Raw genomic sequence first — 18889 nt, forward strand, 5'->3', positions numbered from 1 at the left:
TATTTTTCCAGCAAAAAACATGCTTCAGGAGCCTGATAGGTGCAAGGCATGGACATGAGAGCAAGCAAGCCAATCAGAGATGGCACCGTCCAGTACAAGCGTCTCTATGCAGGCGGGTTGCTGTTCAAGCTGCCAGGCTCAGGCCAAGCAACAGTGGGGTCTTACTGGGCGATGGTGGAAGGGCAGGAGGCAGGGAGGGAATATGACCAGGGAAACTGAGCGAAACACTCATGGGAAGGCAGGATTGGAAACTTCACCGGTTCAGAGCTGCTGGCACTTCACGTCCAGTCCTCCTCTTGCCCCTTCATCATCGCCCTGTTGAACCACCTGCTTCTTCATTAGGCCGGTTTTATAGGTAAAGAAATCAAAGTTCTAAGACTTTCTGAGGCTTTGCTGGGGTCACTACGTTAGAAACAACTCCCAGGCCCTAAACTTCACCAGTTGCCAGAATGAAGCCTGGGGTGAACTTGAACAGGTGACTGCCCACACATGCCTGCTATTAACACTTACATGGCCATATCTGTAAGACTCCCTGTGCCATGGGGAACACGGAGGGCCTCCTGTCTCCTCCTCCAGCACTTGTACTCTTTCCCTAAGCCTTTATTTTATTCAATCTTGACCTTGGAAATGGGCTATCTTTTCTTTCTGTTAAAATTTTACTGGAGTGGTCCAGCGGCATAGCCTAGCGGCTAAGCCCTCGCCTTGAACGCGCCGGGATCCCATATGGGCGCCGGTTCTAATCCGGCAGCTCTACTTCCCATCTAGCTCCCTGCTTGTGGCCTGGGACAGCAGTCAAGGACGGCCCAAAGCCTTGGGACCCTGCACCCATGTGGGAAACTGGAAGAGGTTCCTGGTTCCCGGCTTAGGATCGGCTCAGCACCGGCCATTGCGCTCACTTGGGGAGTGAATCATCGGAGGGAAGATCTTCCTCTCTGTCAGTGTTTAACAGGAAAGGAATGGCTTCCACAGACCAGGCCACTGCACTTGCAGGTAGGCAAGGCAGCTGAGACAGAATGGTTTAGTGAGAGGAAGCTGAAGCTCATTTCTGAGCTCATCTCCCACCCATGCGGGAGATCTGGGCTGGGCTAAGTAGCATCGCTCACCACGCACTGGAGCTCTCAAAAAAGCTGGGTAGAGGGCCACAGTACCCACCCGTGAGTGTCACAACAGGGGGGCACAGCGGGCTGGGCCACAGCACCCACCAGAATGTGAGAGAAGCGGATCTGGGAGCAGATTCTGTAGGGGAATTCTGAGCTTGCCTCAAAGAGACTGCAGTACCTACTAGCCTGCACAGAGAACTTAAAGGGTGGAGCCAGGCTGAACCACACAACTCACCTGACGAGAACCCACCTGATACAGAATCTGAGGCTAGAAGAGGGTGAGGCCAAGCTGTAGCACTCACTCCCACATGCGAGGGCTGGGATAGAGGGCAGACCATGCCAAGTGTCAACGCTGCCCCCATTGGCATGTATGAGACCCAGGGCTGGCAGCAGACCTGGTAGGGGAACTTAGGGGACTTACTATTGGGTTGCAGCTCCCACCATGGAACACGAGAGCCAGTGCTGGGGACAGGCCAGATAAGGCAGGGCTACAGCATCCATTGGCATGCACAAGAGCTAGGACTGGGTGTGGGCTGTACCTGGCTGAGCTAGGCTGCAACACTCACCAGCAAGAGCTGAGACTCCAGGTAGGCCATGCTAGGTTTGATCAAAGTACCCGCCTGCACGTGCACATTTTGGGGCTGGGAAAGGGTTTGATAGGGGAACTCTGAGACTGCTCTGCTGGGCTGTTACGGGTGACAGACAGATCCCTGACCCTGCATTTGCTGTACACGGAAGAGTCATGTCTGAGGTCACCCCAGGCAATGTTTCTTGGGAGACTCCACAACTGGACCATTGGACTCAGACCCTGACTTTGGGGAAAATCACAGGATGTGTGCTCCAACCTTGGAGTGCGTATTCCAGGACTGGGCCTCAGTTGCTAATGCCTGTGCAGTAGACAGCATGTCCACATGCACGTGGGGGGCATGGCTGCCAGCTCATCTAAGCCAGTAGGAGTTGTCAATTGCCTTGTCAGAGGAAGGAAAGCAGAACAGGCTAGACAATTGCGGCCAAGCTTTGCAGCATGTTCTTGGATCTAAGGTGGACTTTGTCAAACAGTATATTGTGGAAGGATTTTCTCTACCCCGAAACAATCAAAACAACTTCTCAGAACTTTTAAAACCACTGAAGTAGCACCTTTGGGACACTCTTCCCCACGTCGGGTGTCTAAGGCATCATCAAACGATTGCTCCCCACCCCAGGGAAAAACAAAACAAAACCTGAAACATATGTGCCACCCACCTTCCTCTGGGGCTTGAACTCCCCACCAGAATCAAAGGCCCACATGGGGGTGCAGCCCTCTCAACTATGTAAACAATATTAAGAAGAAATTTTAAAATGAACAAAACAAAAACAAGGGGTCTATTTCAAGAATCAGTCCATAGGAGAGGGATGACAAGCCCAAGGCCAATGGAAGAGCTTCCACTGGGAGCTATCGTGGCTTCTGAGTTTTCCAAGCGCTCGAGGCCTTAGCGTCCTCCTCAGACAGTGAACTGTAGACAGCTGGCTGGTCCAAGGGCCTGAGTTCTAAGATTTGATTTCTCCTGAAGATATCAAAGAATACGGAACTGTTAGGACCCTATTTGTTTTGTTTTACATTTTCAGGGCCACTAATAGCCACTAGCCAGGCATGTATATATGAAATTGACAAATACAAATACAAATTGACAAATATCTTGGGTCCATTCATTTACGTACTCAGTCACTGAATGTGCACAGGAAACACGAGAGAGAAAACATGCTGCCTTCTCCAGAAAGGCATAAAGGGTTTTTTAAATGAATTAGTTTGAAAGTTTGGCAGGAGTGGGGGTGGACCGGAAGAGAGCCTTTTCACAAACTGGTTTACCTGCCAAGTGGCCGATATAGCCAGGACTGGCCAGGCCAAAGCCAGACACCTGCAGCTGCGTGCGTGTCTCCGACGTGGGTGGCAAGGCCATGCGCTCTGGCTGTCTCCCACTGCTTTCCCAGGCGCAGAGCGTGGGCTTAGAAGTGGAGCGGCTGGGGGCTGTGAGATATCAACACAGCGTGTAGCACTTTAACCTGTGCAATAGAATCCCTAGACCCTTCCCTAGATATTCAGAAACTTATCCCCCAAATCTTCCCAGCATGATACAACATGTGTGATCTCGACGTAGTATGATCATGTATCTATGTTGGCCAAAATGTTATATTCATATGATTGGCCCATATTTCCGTTTTGTGGGTTAGGATAAGTACATGGTCCAGGCCTGGGTGTTGGGCGGCCCAGGCAAGGTAGCTCCATCTGTTCACAAGTGTGTGAGTTGCTTTTAGGAGGGGGCAGACCACACAGAGCCAACCAACCCTAGTTCACGGGCAAATGAAGAAACCAGGCTGGAGCACAGGTCATGCTGAGGTAGGCTACAGTACCTACTGGTTTGCATGAGCCAGGGATGGAAGCAACTGAGCCAATGTGAGGTGGGCCATGCCAGACTAAGCTGCAGCGTCCAGCTGGCAGGACGCTAGTGAGGCCCAGGAGGAGAGGTATGAGTCTTGTGGGGGTCTGCATGGTGCTCCTTTGCTGAACCACTCCCACTGGTGAGTATGACAGCTGGAATGGGGGCAGACCAGGCCTGGCAGGGCTGCAACATGTGTTGGCCTTCATGTAAGCTGGATCGGGGAAAACCAAGCTGGGCTGACTGTACCCATTATTATATGCATAAACCAGAGTGGGTGAAGGTTGGTTGGGCTTTGCTGCAGCCTCAGCTGGCAGATGCTGGCCTGGGTGCAAATTCTGTCAAGCTTGACTGCAGAACCACCTGGAGAGTGAAAGGTCTGGGTGTGAGAACAGACCCATTAAGGAACTAGTGGCACTTCCCTCTTGGGCTGCCACACCCACCGGTGAACATGAGAACCAGGACTAGGAGCAGGCATGGTTAGAGAGTGGCACCCACTGGCAGCAGTGCGGACTGGATAGGGGGCTGGTTGGATTGAACTAAGCTTTAATGCCCACTGCCATGTACAAGAGCTGAATGGGGTGTGGGACAGACTGGATCAGTCAGCGGTACATACTGACAGGCACATGAACCAGGGCAGGGGGCAGGACTGGTGGGGGTTACTGTGGGTCGTTCCAACTAGGCTGCAGCTCCCACTGGTTTACGTGAAGCTGATTGTGCAGTGGGAAGGATCGGGCTGGACTGCAGCACCCATTGGCTTGCATAGAAGACAGGGCTGGAGTCAGAACTGACCCAGCCATTGTAATCACCAGTGTGTGCATTAGGCTGATTTGGGCGACTGACTGTGCCAGACCCTGTAATTGGTAAGCACACACAAGAATCGGGCCTGGATAGCCTCAGATGATGTCTCTTTGGGGACCCCCCCAGTTGAACCGCTGGACCCAGAACTCCAGCCATGAAGAGGATTGCAGGTTTCATGGGCTGACCGTGGAGTGCATGTGTCAGGGCTGGGCCACCTCAGTGGCTCAGAGAGAGAAGTGGACAGCATATCCGGCTGTACACGGAGGATATAGAGCCTGCAGAGGACACCTGGTATGTTGTCTGTTAAGAATCTAATCTATACACTACACAAAGTGCCTGAGGTTCAGTCCCAACTCCACTTCTTCTTTTTCAAAGTTATTTTTATTGAAAGAAAGAGTTACAGAGATAAGGAGAGACAGGGAAAGATCTTCCATCTGCTGGTTCATCCCCCAATTGGCAACAATGGCTGGAGCTGAGCCAATCCAAAGCCAAGAATCAGGAGCTTCTTCCGGGTCTCCTGCAGTACAGGGTCTCAAGGTTTTGGGCCAACCTCTACCACTTTCCCAGGCCACAAGCAGAGAGCTGGATGGGAATGGAGCAGACGGGATATGAACTGTTGCCCATAAGGAATTCTGGTGCATGCTTTCACTAGGCTACTAAGCCGGCCCTCCATCCCCACTTCTGATCTAGCTCCCTTCTATTGCATGACAAGCAGTAGCTGGTAGCTCAAGTGCTGGGGTCTGCCACCCACCTGGGGGAGACCCAGATGAAACTCCTGGCTCCTGACTTCAGTCTAGCTCAACCCCGGTTATTGCTGGCATTCGGGAAACAGACCAGTAAATGGAAGGCCTCTCTGTTCCTCCCCAATCTGATACTCGTCTTTCAAATAAATAAATGAATGTATCTTTTTTTCAAAAAAAAAAAACACGTTAACAATGAAATATGGTTTCTAAGTGCGTGAGCTGTAGGTTCTGGATGAAGGGCAAGGTGCTTCGAGCAACATCCCTTTGTGTAGCACTGACTGAGCTGCAGGTGCTCTCACTTGTCACTTCCTGTTGAGTAGACACAGGAACAGGACAATGAAACCAAAGGGCTCAACAGACAGAGATAATACACTGTCACAAGGCCCATCTCGGAATGAAGGACGAGCTGTCACTTCGGTTTGCATTTTGACAATGAGAGAGGACGCACCGAATTACTAAAAGGAAAGAATGAGACCCCTGCAGCGCCGATGTCTCATCAGACACGATGTGCTTGCTGGCAGGACAGAGTGAAATACACACCTTTAAAATGCTCAGTGGACTTCTTCAAATAAAATGTGAAGCAGAATTGGGTGGACATTCGGGACATGGCATGGCAGCCAAAACACAGTTTGCCTAGAGAATTTTCTTTCTTGGTCAGCCAGGAGCGTTACATCAGCTGCTCCAGAAGCACCACCTCCAGAAAGGACACACACAGAGAAAGGGAGGGGAAAAAAGGCTGCATGTGGAAATTCAATTGTATTTATTTTTCTTATACAGAATCAGAAAAGTAAAAACCAGTACCAAACTCCAGGTAAAACAGTTTGATCTGATTGATTTGGTTGCATATCCCTGTATGCTAACATTCTAAATTAAAAATACACACACATGTCATATAACAGAATGTAGAAGTAGGATTTTTTTTTTAAGTACTAGTACAGAAATGATGCAGTGGGTTAGGGAAACGGTCTCCGTCAATCGCCCATTTTCCCAATTAGTCTACGATGTCCTTTTCTGTTTCAACAGCTTATTTTTTTCCCCCCTATAAAAGCTGTCCTTTCCAAAGTCGCTTCTACCGAGAACTACAGCTTGAGAACACAACTTGGAAAGAGCAGCCACCCGGCCACCATCCGCAGGGAGCTCCTCTGCCACGTGGGGGCGACAGCACCCCAGGGCTTGGTCTCGGTGCTCCCCACACCTGGCCAGGAGAGGGATGGCATTTCCCAGCCTAACCCTTCTGCTCAAAACACCAGCTAGCAATGACTCAGATAAGAATCACAACCCACTTTCCAAAATCCATTTACTTTCAGGAAAATGCATCAGGAAAAGGATCCCTGGAGCATGCTAGAAGTTTTCCATTTCACGTTTAACATGTCCTTTCCATGGCAAAAAAAAAAGAAAAAAAAGAGGGGGGTTGGGGGGAGTCGGGGGACTACTGATTGGTTTCAGAATAAGACTAGCTATCCTGGCAGTCTTATGATAAGAAATATAGTATAAATAGCACCTTATCATGAATTCTGCAAGGGTTTTAACACTTACAATAATAGGAAACAGCCGTTTAAAAACCTGCCCTTATTTTAAGATTTCTGGCTTTAGTGTTCTTTAACAAAGGCCACACTTTATGGCCCTAAAAATAGCAACAACAAAATTATATCTGGCTTCCTCTATTAGTAAACACATAGTTAAGGTCCGTATTTTATTCTGGAAAAATATTTATGATATTTATTAATAAATGTTTCAACTCATTCTGCTACAAAAGTCTTAGTATTTTTCTAATGCCACAAGCTTACTAGAAAATCACTTCTAAGAATTGATAATAGAAATCATCAACGATTCAACTACTTAAAAAAAAAAGAGAGAGTGGGGTAGCTATTTCTTTATTTAAAAACCTGAAAATGAGTCTATAAAAATATTTTTTAAAAAATACAGTAACACTGCTGAGTTTTATTAGGTCCCTTGTTTTTCTTCTTCTTTTTTTTTCTTAGAAAGAATGTACAACTCTTTTTGCAATTTTTGCTAACAAAAGAGAAAAAGATATAGCGCTCCTTTTCGATGTAGTAGCAAGAGAAACACCATCCTCAACTGCTCCAAGGACACAAAAGGAAGGAACAGGGGACATAAAGCACGGGTCCTTCGGGGTAAAGGACATCCCTCCATGGTGTCAGAGGCCGCAGCAGGTCCACGCTCTTCTCTGCCTACTTCTTCAGCCTGGACAGGGCACCCAGCACCAGCCCTGCCCCTCTGCGTCCCACGAAAAGTGCACCAAAGCCTTCGTTTCTCCGACAAGAAAATTCTTCGGGTAGAAATGCTGCAGAAGAGAATCGCTGCTCTGTCCTTTGGGGTCCCCTCTCCTACCTCCTGCCCGACTTGCTCTGGGGGGAGGGGGAATCCTATCCCTTGTCCCTTTCCATTTCACAACAGGCACCGTGCCCACCGCATCCCATGTCGGCTCCACCTCGTCTCCCACCTCTGCACTTGCCTTCTTGCCCACAAGATCAAATCCGCTCTGTAGACCTACAGTCCTGTCGATCCATCAGGACCTCAAAAAAACATCCCCAACAAATAAGCTCCCCGCAGTTGGGAATTGAAAGGTTCCTCTCAGAGACCTGAATTACGAATGAATTTCAAACAAAAGATTAAATTCATAGACTATAAATAATGTCAGTTCAAAATATTCAACAGTTGAGGACTTCATTGGCCATGCAAATAGATGGCGTGCCAGCTCAACATGACGCGCTCTCAGTCCTTCAAAGCGAATAAACAATGGTTTTTGGTTACATAAGAGGTATTGAGTACATAGGTCATGCCTTTTGATACCAACTATAGCAAACAGGATTAGGCTAATACACTTAGCAATCAATTTTGCTGAATTCAGAAACATATGTCTCCACCATAGGCTTCTGCTTCATCCTTCACACAGTTTCATAGATAGGATTATTTTAAACACTTGACATCTTAAAAGCAGAATTGAAAAGCAACAGCTTGTTGAGTGTGCTTTCAGCAGAGTTGTAAAGACAAAAAGCTGCCGCTGCTTGATCTGCCAATATCTGACTGCCCTTTGCCCTCGACAACAAAATTACATTGCTCGATAAAATTATCAAATTCTTAGCCACCATTTTAAAAAAGATCCAACTTGTAAAAGTTTTGATCCACTCATGTTTGTAATTAGTACCAAACTGGTCTCTTTGCTAAGCTCAGAGGTGTAAGACCATGACGGCCACGGCTGGGGGCCTCCCGCTGGCAGTCCAATGCCATCTGGATACCATGCAGCCGAAAGGAATGGAGCAGGCAGGACGAGGCATGCTATGGTACGTGCGCAGTAAAAGAGCTCTCAGAGCCAGCAGGGCTTCAAAACTGCATTGTATCCCACACAGCAGAATCTTACCAGCCATAGAATGATTTTTTTTGTTGTTGTTGTTGTTCTAAAGCTCAAGTTAAAAAGATTTTTAAAGCATTTGGAACTGCTATCATCATCAGTATAGCCTTTGAAACCGTAAATCAGATCTAATTTTCTGCCCATTTCCTGGACCAAATTGCCTGTCTGAATGGTTTGTACTCAAGTGATGGATGAATTTCACCTAACACCCAGAAAGTTTGGCCGTGGGAGAGCAGATAGATAGAGGGAGATAGAGAGATAGACAGAGCGGGGGCAACTCTGCGTATTCTTTCAGAGGAATGCAGGCTTGCAGAAAATGAAGATAGAATATGCATTTCTGTTTAGCTTAAGTGAGTGTTGATGCAAACCAGGCAATGATTAGGCTGGCCCCGTGGGAAGGAGGGAGTGAGCATGAGTCGTGGAGGCAGAGAGGGGAGCACCTGCGCACGCACGCTTGCTCTGCTCCATGGCTTTTTCCAAGAGGCCCAGGAAACGTCAGGTCCCAGCTGCACCCACGTTACAACAGTAGTGGTCACAGCCAGGTCAGAAAAGGCTCGCTTTTGTTCAGAGCAGACTCGACATCGTTGAAGAGAGGGATCAGATCTTCAGATTCCAGCGTTCCTAAGTCAACGTTCGTCCCGGGAAGACAGTCAAGGAAATCTGGGAAACGGGTCTGCTGGGGGTTGATGCTCATAGGTGTCTGACCTGCATTTTCTCCTGTAATGAAAGCAAAGCAAACCATTGTCATCCCTTCTGTGAAGCCCTTGACAGACACAGCTCTCATTCTCAGGGCTTCAGCCAGCCCACTGCTGACCCTCATTTAAAACAGGTGCAATGATGCTGAGCCCAGCTTCTGCAAATGCACCTCCTGGGAGTCCATGGTGATGGCTCTAGTATTTCAAGCCTCATTACCAAATGGAGACTCCCAAGGAGTTCTGGGCTCTTGGCTTTGGCCTGACCCCGCCCCAGCCAGGGCAGACATTTGGGGCAGTGAACCAGTGGCAGCTTTCACTCTTTGTCTCTCTGCCTCTCAAATAAGTGCTAAAAAGATTCCAAGAGAGAGCCACACAGGATGGCTCAATTGGCTAAAACCTTCTCTTGTATGCACTGGGATTCCATATGGGTGCTGGTTCATGTCCCAGTTATGCTACTTCCCATCCAGCTCCCTGCTTGTGGCCTGGGAAAGCAGTGGAGGACGGCCCAAAGCATGGGAACCCTGCACCTGTGTGGGAGACATAGGAGAAGCTCCTGGCTTCAGATCAGCTCAGCTCCAGCTGTTGCAGCTATTTGGGGAGTAAACCAGCGGATGATTCCCTGTCTCTCCTTCTTCTGTAAATTAGTACATCTTTCCAATAAAAATAAATACATCTTTTTTAAAAAAAAAATTTTAAGAATTAAATCCATTCTTTTAAAAAAAAATCTCCCCATGGGCTTTTTTTTTTTTCTTTTTTCTTTTCTTTTCCTTCTTTTTTTTTTTTTTGGCTTATTTAATTGCTTTTTATCTTTATTGGCTCCCCAGTGTTTAGAAGATGAAACTAAACAACGTTTAAACACAGGAAGGAGCTACCTAAGACTGTTCCAAAGGCAGTAAAGTAATTTTCACACCGAAAAGAGAGAGAAGACAGAACATTGAAGTCAAACACCAAAGGAGAGGAAAATGAGCAATTCAAACTATTCTTGCATTGAGTCCTCGCAGGACAGACCAGGTTGGCCCCCGAAACTTTGGATGAGGTGCTCCAGGGAAAGCCACGTGGGCAGCTCCAGCATGGCACTGGGCAGACACCTGCCTACGAATGTGACTCTGTGACCCAGCCACAATTTGGGTTCACAGCACAGGGAGGAACCTTCTACAAGAGCCTAGCAAAACACAGGCACTGTGAGCAAATGCTTGAGGAAAACAACTTTTGCAATTAATACATTTCTCTGAAAGGCTGAAAAAGAAACAAGATAGACAGATGAGAAAAGACCTCCACCTGCTGGTTCACTCCCTCAGCGCTTGGGCTGGACCAAGGAAAACTGGCAGCCAAGAACTCCATCCAGGTCTCCTGTGTGGGAGGCAGGGACTTGAGGGCTTGAGCCATTACTGCTGCCTCCCAAGGTGCGCATTCGCAGGAAACTGGAACTGCAAACAAAGTTGAGACGCAGACCAATGCACCCCAGTACAGCTGCGGGTGTCCCAAATGCTGTCTTCAAACCTGTGCCAAATCTCTGACCCTGAGAGCATCTTTTATTTTCTTTCATCACAAAACAATTAACCATCATCAGTGATGATGATGGAAAAAGCGAATGAATTACTCCAAATACTGCACACCTCAGATGTCATTTTTTGGCTCTAGGGTGTCCTCTGGCAGGTCTACCATGAGGTCCAAGATGATCTAGAAGAGCAAATTTGGATTTTACAATTGGAAGCCCCATTTCTTAAGAACAGGACAAAAGGCAACAATATCAGGGAAGCTTGCTGCGGGCTGGGTTGGAGGAGGTGAAAGTCACCTTGGTCCTGTTTCCAAATGCTGAGGCAAAATGTTGTCCCCACCCTGGAACTTAGAGCTGGCCACGTGGAATCCCCTGAGTTGCTTTGCTTTCAAATGTCCCTGCTGTCTACTTCCCAAATGCAGTCAGTGACACGAAAAAATTATGCACAGTGGTAGAGCCACATAAACCAGGACCACGTCCCAAGAGAAGTGACCCATATGTTACAACTATAATCTAGCATGACACCAATACCCACTGTAGAATATGATAAAGCAGATAAGGCCTTCTTAATGGTAGTGATGAAGGGGCTATATGAAACAAGGTCAAGAAAACAGAGTTGAAAATCCTGTTCTCAGGAGCGGCTGTTGGGGCAACAATAAGATGCTACAGGAGATGCAGCAAGTGTGGCTCAGGTAGGTTGAGTCCAAGCCTCACCCACTGGAAACTTGGCCTGAGTTCCTAGCTCCCTGCTTAGCCTGGCCCAAGCTATTGCAGGAGTTTGGGAATTGAACGTACTGGGTACTAATCGTCGGGTGGCTTTCCAGTTGTCACTCGATGCCGCTACTGGGCACTAGTGCTTCAGGTTGGATTTTAGGGCTGAGGTGTCTGATGACACTATTGTCAAGCACGACCACACTGCACGCCATTGCAGCTTGTCTCCTACCTGTATCCATCTCCTCCACATTGCTGAGGAAGTCCTCTGGAGTTGTGGGGACGCTGTAGCACCCTAACCCCAGGCCGCTGTCGGTGCTCTGCTCCCGGGAGTGGTAGGGCCCTCTGGAGGGCAGAAGATGGACAAATTCAGACGCAAGCCCGCGAAAGAAGTTTGACAATGAAAGTACAGTCACAAAAACGCTAGGCTAGTATGTCCCAACAGTCTGCCTAACTTGCAAGGCAACAAAAGGAAGCAGAGTTTATGTCTCCCTTTAACTTTGAAATATGTTCTAAGTCCATTAAAATAAGTGGTAACCACATAAAACTGATCATTCGTTGGGGCCAACAGCGTGCTGCCACCTGCAGGAAGAACATCCCATATGAATACCAGTTTGAATTGAAGCTAGACTGGTTCTAGTTCAGTTTGCTACTAATGTGCCTGGGAAAGCAGTGGAAGAAGGCCTGAGCACTGGGCCCCTGCCACCCTTGTGGGAGACCTGGATGACGCTCCTGGTGCTTGGTGTCAACCTGGCCCAACCCTGGCTACTGCAGCCATCGGGGGAGTGAACCAGCAGTTAGCACATCTCTGTTGCTCCCTCTCTTTCTGGTCACTCTGCCTTTCAAATAAATAAATACACCTTTGACAACAACAAAAATAAAATTGCTAATTTACAGGACATTGACACCAATTTCATTAACATGGACACCGTTCTATATATAAAGTGTGACACAATTTACATACATTGTTTTCAAAATAAAAACCGATATTGACTCAGTATGGACATATACGCTCATGTGCACAGGAATGACAGCCTTGGTTGGCTGTCGCAAGCAAACCAGTGAAAGGAAGGTCTCTGTTTCTCTTTGTCTCTCTGCCTTTTAAATAAAATGAAAACGAATTGATAAAAAAAAAATTATATGTGGTGGACACACCACCTTCCGAATACCAAGCCTACTTACTAGAAGAAAGAAAAAAAAAAAAAGAGAGATCTCAGTGGCAACAGGGATGGGTTCAAATATTAACTGTAACACATTATTTACATAAAATACGATTAGGCGGAAATGCGGCAAACGTGGGTGCTGGGTGCCTGAGCGTCTCCTACGTCAGTCTTTACGCTTTTCCGTACAGTCATTACTTTAAAGTCAACAACTTAAAAGCTCCTTTCCCCTCATGATTTCTGCTGTTTCTCCTTTTCTCTAATAGCACTTAAGACTGTACTTGTTTGTTTACCAAAAATATCCGCCGAGGCAGAAAAGATAGGAAATAACGTGTTGCTTGTGTTTCAAGGACTACAATTCAAGTTCACCATTTCTACTCATCAGGATATTTCCACTTAACAACTTTTCCTTCTGCTGTTGGGTTTCAGTTTTTAACAATCAGTTGTTTTAACTAATTTTTTAATTTATAACTTTGGGTTCACATCAAAAATGCAAGAAAAGGGGAATGAATTTCCGGTGGCATTCATGCTCTTTCCCCAATAATCTTTCACATTGCCGGAGAGCAACCACTGACTGTACTATCCTGCTAACTACAGACCTTCTCCACATCTCAGAAATGCTCCCTCTTGCTTTGCTCTCAATTTGTCATATTACAAACTTTCATCCTGCTGACTCCTTCAAACCACAGGATTCTCGTAAGTGTAATTCTAGACAACATCACCTTGTTTAAAATCTAAATCCATTTCTGCTTGCAAACTATTGACTAGGGGTTAATTCCACGTCTGACAGCTCTACCCACTCATCCCTCTGTACTCATCTCCACCCTCTACCTCCACACCTGTTCCAGTGTAAACAGAGACCATCTGATGATCCAGATCACATACTACAGACAGCAATGGTCCCCAAGCACCGACTCACCCATTGAGGAAGGGGTCTGAGCTGTTATTGGTGACAGACCTCATGTCGGGAGTCATGGCAGGTGGGTTGACCGCAGCCTGAACCGTGGCCAGAGTGTCCGCTTCCATGGGCAGCTGTCTGCAGAGAGCAGCCTCCTACACGATGCGACAAGCAGGGGGAGAGGTCAGTTACTCAAGCATCACACAATTTGGAGCACAGTAAATGTCACATGACATCTTTTCACCAAATACAAAAAAGCATTTTCTGCTCGTTGCCAGCTAAGTCCCAATCATCAGGAAATCATTAGCGCAGAAAGTCTTCCAGACTTAAGTCGCTTTATCACATCCACAAAGCAAAGGGGAAGCCCAGCTAATATTTGGCCTCTGATCGCTTATTTTGCAACTGCCCCAACCGTGCAACTGTTTAACTGCCCAAACAGGACAATGACCCCCTCAAGGCAGTTTCAGAGAGTAGATTATCTTTACCCAGCTTCCCAGGAACCAAATCAATCAAAGCCATCAGATTCCCCTGAACTAACATGTACAGTCTGGTCTTTGCCACTCACAAGCCAGCAAAGCCGGCTCCATATGGAAGTGTGTCTGACTCTGTGTCAACGGGTAGGAGAAAACAATCATAGGTTTTTAAAAGTTTGTTAGAAAGTCGGTGAAGGGGCTGGTAGTTAGCAGATCAATCAGGACTCTGGAGTGGGCTGCCTCTCCTGTGAGAATGTTGGGGTGTGTGGAGCCAACTCCAGCTCCTAACTCCAGCTTCCTTTTAATGGAGACCCTGGAAGCAGCAATAACAGCTCGAGGATCTGAACTCCTGCCATCCGTAGGGGCCACCTCCCTGGGCTCCCACTTTCAGCGTGGCTACGGAGCATCACAAGCACTCAGGGAGTGGATCACAGATGGGGGTCCAAGACACCCCACCCCTATCTGTCCGTCGGTCTCTCCCTGATTGGCTTTAAAAAGCTAATCAATATTAATCAAAAATTTTAAGGGTCAAAAAAAAAATGCCAGTCAGTTTTTCATCTGACAATTTTGTTAACTAAAATAGCTGAGGGTTGATAAGACTATGTAGATCCAATTCAAATCCCACGGACTTAGGGTCTCAGTATACTTATCACACAAAATATATAATATGTATATATAAAATATCACATATCAATACATACATAAATATATTATATGACATACAATGTTTAATAAATATATCTCTTATTTTTAGAAAGCTGGTGCTACTTCGCCAAGGAGAGTACACCCCAAAGGCTCCGAATTCGTTGACTTCCATTTACTTTCAGGCAGTACAAGCATCAGAAGTCTGACCCATTTTGACACTTTGGTGTGTTGATCCCTGCATCTCACGCCATGGCAGACCCATGCCCAACATGTGCCAAGGGCTCTTCCTCTTTCCAAGCTGAAGTCTGTGTGTCTCCTCCACCATCCCTCAGGCCCCAAGACTACAGACACCATGACATACGGAAAATGACATCATCTTGGGGGAAGTGTCTTGGTTGGCTCTCTTCCTGGGAAGAGTTAACTGCTATCTCGATAGCTCCCAGGCAAAACCAGACAGCTCCCAGTTACAACTTTCCATTGCGAGTTCACTCACGTTATGATATCACAACTCTTGACAAACCACGAGCCCTGACTGATAGGAAATCAATCTACAATGAAATAAGGATCTGTGGTTCATTTCTGTTCACGCAGTTGGCAAGTAATCAGAATACTTCACACTTTTTTTCCTATGTAGCCTATGAGTAGCAAACAAAATAAGATGAAGACTTATTTAGAGATGATTTCAGTCCATCATTCAAATCCTGGGGTAGCTTCTAAACAAATCTAGAAAAAAAATTCTGATTGTTCACATGACAAACAGTGTGCATGAGTAACCTTAGTGTCTAATTCACACTTTTCTGAATCAATTTGAGCACAGCTCTAAGCAAATACCTTTTCAATATGAAAGTGAGTGATGGTGCATTTCTTTATACTTTTTTTTTTTCAATTTTATTGGGAAGGCAAATTTATGGAGAGAAACAGACAGAAAAAGGTCTCCCAACCACTGGTTCACTCCCAAAATGACTGCAACAGCCACAGCTGAGCCAATCCAAAGCCAGGAGTCAGGAGCTTCGTTTGGAGTGGAGCAGCTGGGACATGAACTGGCACCTATATGGGATGCTAGCACTAAAAGGCAGTGGGTTAACAAACTTAGCCATCCCACCAGCTCAATCTTTATCCTTGACTAAATTTTACTGCTATGTCTTAAAAGTATGGTTTGAATTTGTGATTTTCAGGAGGTCAGAATCTAAACATAGTAAGAATAATTTCTGAAATTCATGGGGTTGAAAATACATAATTTATTATCAGTAATGACATACAATATGAAAATAAGTTTTAAAATGTCAGAGAACAGATGTAAAGCATGGAGTTCCACATTTTCTTTTCTTTTCAACAGTATTTATCTAGGAATCTGGGAGTCGAAGAGAGACAGGTAAACCAAGTTTATTGCTGACTCCCTCTTCAAGTGCCTACAGTGGTAGCAATTGGCCCAGGAACTCCAACCACATAGGTAACAGGAACCCAACTGATTATGCCACAGCCTCTGTTTCCTCATATGTGCATTAGCAGAGAGCTGGTTCTGGAGATGCAGTCGGGGGAATCGAACCCAGGTACTGTGCGCTGTTGGGCAAGGGCATCTTATTGGCAATTTGAATCACTTCGCTACACACTCACTCCTAAACTTCCTCCTTCATTTAAATTTCTCATGCATACAGCATAAAAACAATGCTGTGTGTGGCCCATTAGATACAGACATTATAAGAAACTGTTATTCATAATCAAAACTGAAAGAATCTATATGTACCACATTGGGAAAAAAAAGCCTCACTGTGCAATTTCACATTTGTTCTTCTCTGTTTTAAATCAAAGAGAACTAAAATACTGTCAGTCAACATCGACGACTCCCAAGTCATCAGAGAAGGAAATGCTACATTCTGTCTGTAGGTGGCTCACACTTACCACTCTCTACCTCCAAGGATAGAAACTCAAGAGAAGCAGAAAGGATGCTGCAGGTGCCTGAACAACAACTGGGGAAATACAACTTCCGCTGGCCTGCGATAAAGTCAGAACCTTATCCTAAGATCCTTCTCGAAGGTCCTGCTAATCTAAGCCCCGCTGGGCGACCAGGGCTGCCGTCCCTCCCTGCTTCTCTGCCATGCTCCCTCATACATTCTCTCCCATTAATACGTGTCCTTTCAGCTCTTCCCATTTCCAGCACCTGCACCAACTGTTCCCTCTGCTGCGACCCACTCCTGAGATCTTCCCTAAATTCACTTCCTCCTTTACCATCTGCCACCTACAAATGCCATTTCTTCTGGGATGTTTCTTCCTGACCCTTGTTTAAAACAGCCTCATGGTGGTAGCATAGAGGCTAAAGTCCTTGCCTGACACGCACTGGGATCCCGTATGGGCACTGGTTCTAATCCTGGCATCCCTGCTTCCTGTCCAGCTCCTGCTTGTGGCCTGGGAACACAGTGGAGGATGACGCAGTGCCTTGGGACCCTGCAGCTGCACCTGTGTGGGAGACCTGGATGAAGCTCCTATTTCCTGGCATCGGATCAGCTCAGCTCCAGTCACTGAGGCCGCTTGGGGAGTGAATCAATGGACAGAAGATGTTCTTTCTATATCTCATCCTCTCTGCAGATCTGCTTTTCAATAAAACAAACAAATAAATAAATATCTTTTTAAAAAATCAAACAGCTTCATGTTTTTCATTGCCTCCTCTTTAACCTGCATGAGTTTTCTTTATAGTAACTTCAATTCAAATGTAAGCCCCTCCCCCCCCCAGGTTTCTTCAGTCCAGCGTCCCCACCATCTATCACCTTGCTAGGCAAAGGGTGGGTTACTCAGTGCAGATTTGCTTCACAAGTAGATGAAAAGTAGGATCAGAATCCAAATCCGATTCAGGTTTAAGTTAGGGTGAATAATAGAAACAAAAATAAATATCCACTCTCACTTTCAAAGACAAATTTGAGTGCTCTCTTGCACAATTCCGATCGTCCAGGTGCAAACTCCCCATCCTTAGGAGATGCTCCCACAGCACCCCTTCCTGCTGCGAACACCAGATGAACAGGAGGAAAAGAGGGGCCAGGAGCAGGACCTCTTGGGCCAGGTGCTGGGATCTGAGGCTCGGCTGGCCCTGCCAACTCCCAGCCAGTGACTATGCCCGCTACATCTCAACTGTAAAGGAGGGTGACGAGGCAGCCACGGGACAGGGATGCCGTGATGACCAAGCAAAGTATCTCCTGTAAGGTGCCTGGCCAAGGGATCACCTTTAAAGTTTAATTCTTCTCAAATTGTGTATTTCTGCTTCAGAAGACAAAAGCAAAACTAAAATAAAACAATTTTAAAACCCCTCTGCTGTGTGGAATGGATCTACTCCGGATGAGAAACTTCTTTCTGGCCAACCTCGTAGAGACTGAGCGAAGTGTAACACCCAGCATCAGGCGCCAGTAGGGCCAAGAAAGCAATAGATATATTGTTCTCTGTATATCTCTTTCAGATATACAGAGAGGAGAGAGAGAATATCTTTCATCTGCTGATTCAGTCCCCAAGTGGCCACAATGGCCAGAGCTGCAATGATCCAAAGCCAGGAGCCAGGAGCTTCTGGGCCTCCTACGCAGGTGCAGGTACAGGGTCCCAAGGCACTGGGCCACCCTCCACTGTGTTCCCAGGCCACAAGCAGGGGCTGGATGGGAAGCACGGATGCCAGGACACGAACTGGCGCCCATACGGGATCCCGGTGTGTACAAGGCAAGGTGAGTGCTTTAGCTGCTAGGCAACTGCTCCGGGCCCAGATTGAGTTCCAAGCTCCTGGTTTCAACCTGGTTCAGTCTAGGCTATTGCAGACATTAGGAGAGTGAATTCACAGAAGATCTCTCTCTGTCTCTCTGTCTCTTTCACATCTCTATCTGTCCCTATGATAAATGTGAACCAAATGGACAGTGGTAAGCAGTTTCATTTCACTCAATTATATTTTATAATACAATAGTACTATACTTAGAACTATTAAAATTCCAGCCTTTTTTTTTTTTGTTTTGGAATTTGTGCCTGTTTATGAATTGAAAAAAAATGAGCAGTATAAAAACCCAGTCTAACCTCACCAAGTCATCCCCAACCAAGCAGGAGAGGGTTGCGTTTTGCTGTTTTTGTTGCAGTATGAACATGATGGCATGTGACATCCAATGTCCTTGCACCGTCATAACCAAAGGGCAAACAAACATCCAAGTTCACCTAGACCAGGACACGAAGACCAAAGACGGGGCTTGAGCTAAGTCAGCTCCCATGCAGAGAGGGGTGACAGCTGGGGAGGCGTCTGCAGGACGTGACTCAAGCCTTGGATGCCCAGGGATCGGGTGTGGCCGTGCCTGGTCCTCAGCTTCCTCCTGAGCAGGCACAGCTGAGCCCTGGCTCTGTCTCTGCTCTCCCATCCCTGCTC

General features: G+C 46.7%; 1 protein-coding gene and 1 long non-coding RNA gene across 2 annotated transcripts in view; one reads left to right on the forward strand and one right to left on the reverse strand.

The window, feature by feature from the left end:
- Positions 1 to 3675: 3675 nt before the first annotated feature.
- On the forward strand, positions 3676 to 5995 carry LOC121152636. Its single transcript, XR_005883290.1, has 3 exons — positions 3676 to 3759; positions 4657 to 4661; positions 5986 to 5995. It is a non-coding gene; the product is annotated as an uncharacterized LOC121152636 (long non-coding RNA).
- Positions 5996 to 7032: 1037 nt separating this feature from the next.
- Positions 7033 to 18889, reverse strand: part of WWTR1 (WW domain containing transcription regulator 1) — a 128386-nt gene continuing 116529 nt past the window's right edge. Inside the window, exons 5-7 of the mRNA XM_040974772.1 lie at positions 13415 to 13548; positions 11568 to 11680; positions 7033 to 9148 (exon numbers count right to left, since the gene is read on the reverse strand). Of these exons, the coding sequence (XP_040830706.1) occupies positions 8964 to 9148; positions 11568 to 11680; positions 13415 to 13548 (432 nt within the window). The 3' untranslated portion in view covers positions 7033 to 8963. The remainder of the gene's footprint in view (positions 9149 to 11567; positions 11681 to 13414; positions 13549 to 18889) is intronic.

The sequence above is a fragment of the Ochotona curzoniae genome, unplaced genomic scaffold (assembly GCF_017591425.1).
Source record: "Ochotona curzoniae isolate NIBS_2020 unplaced genomic scaffold, NIBS_Ocur_1.0 contig_2599, whole genome shotgun sequence".
NCBI classification, from domain to species: domain Eukaryota; kingdom Metazoa; phylum Chordata; class Mammalia; order Lagomorpha; family Ochotonidae; genus Ochotona; species Ochotona curzoniae.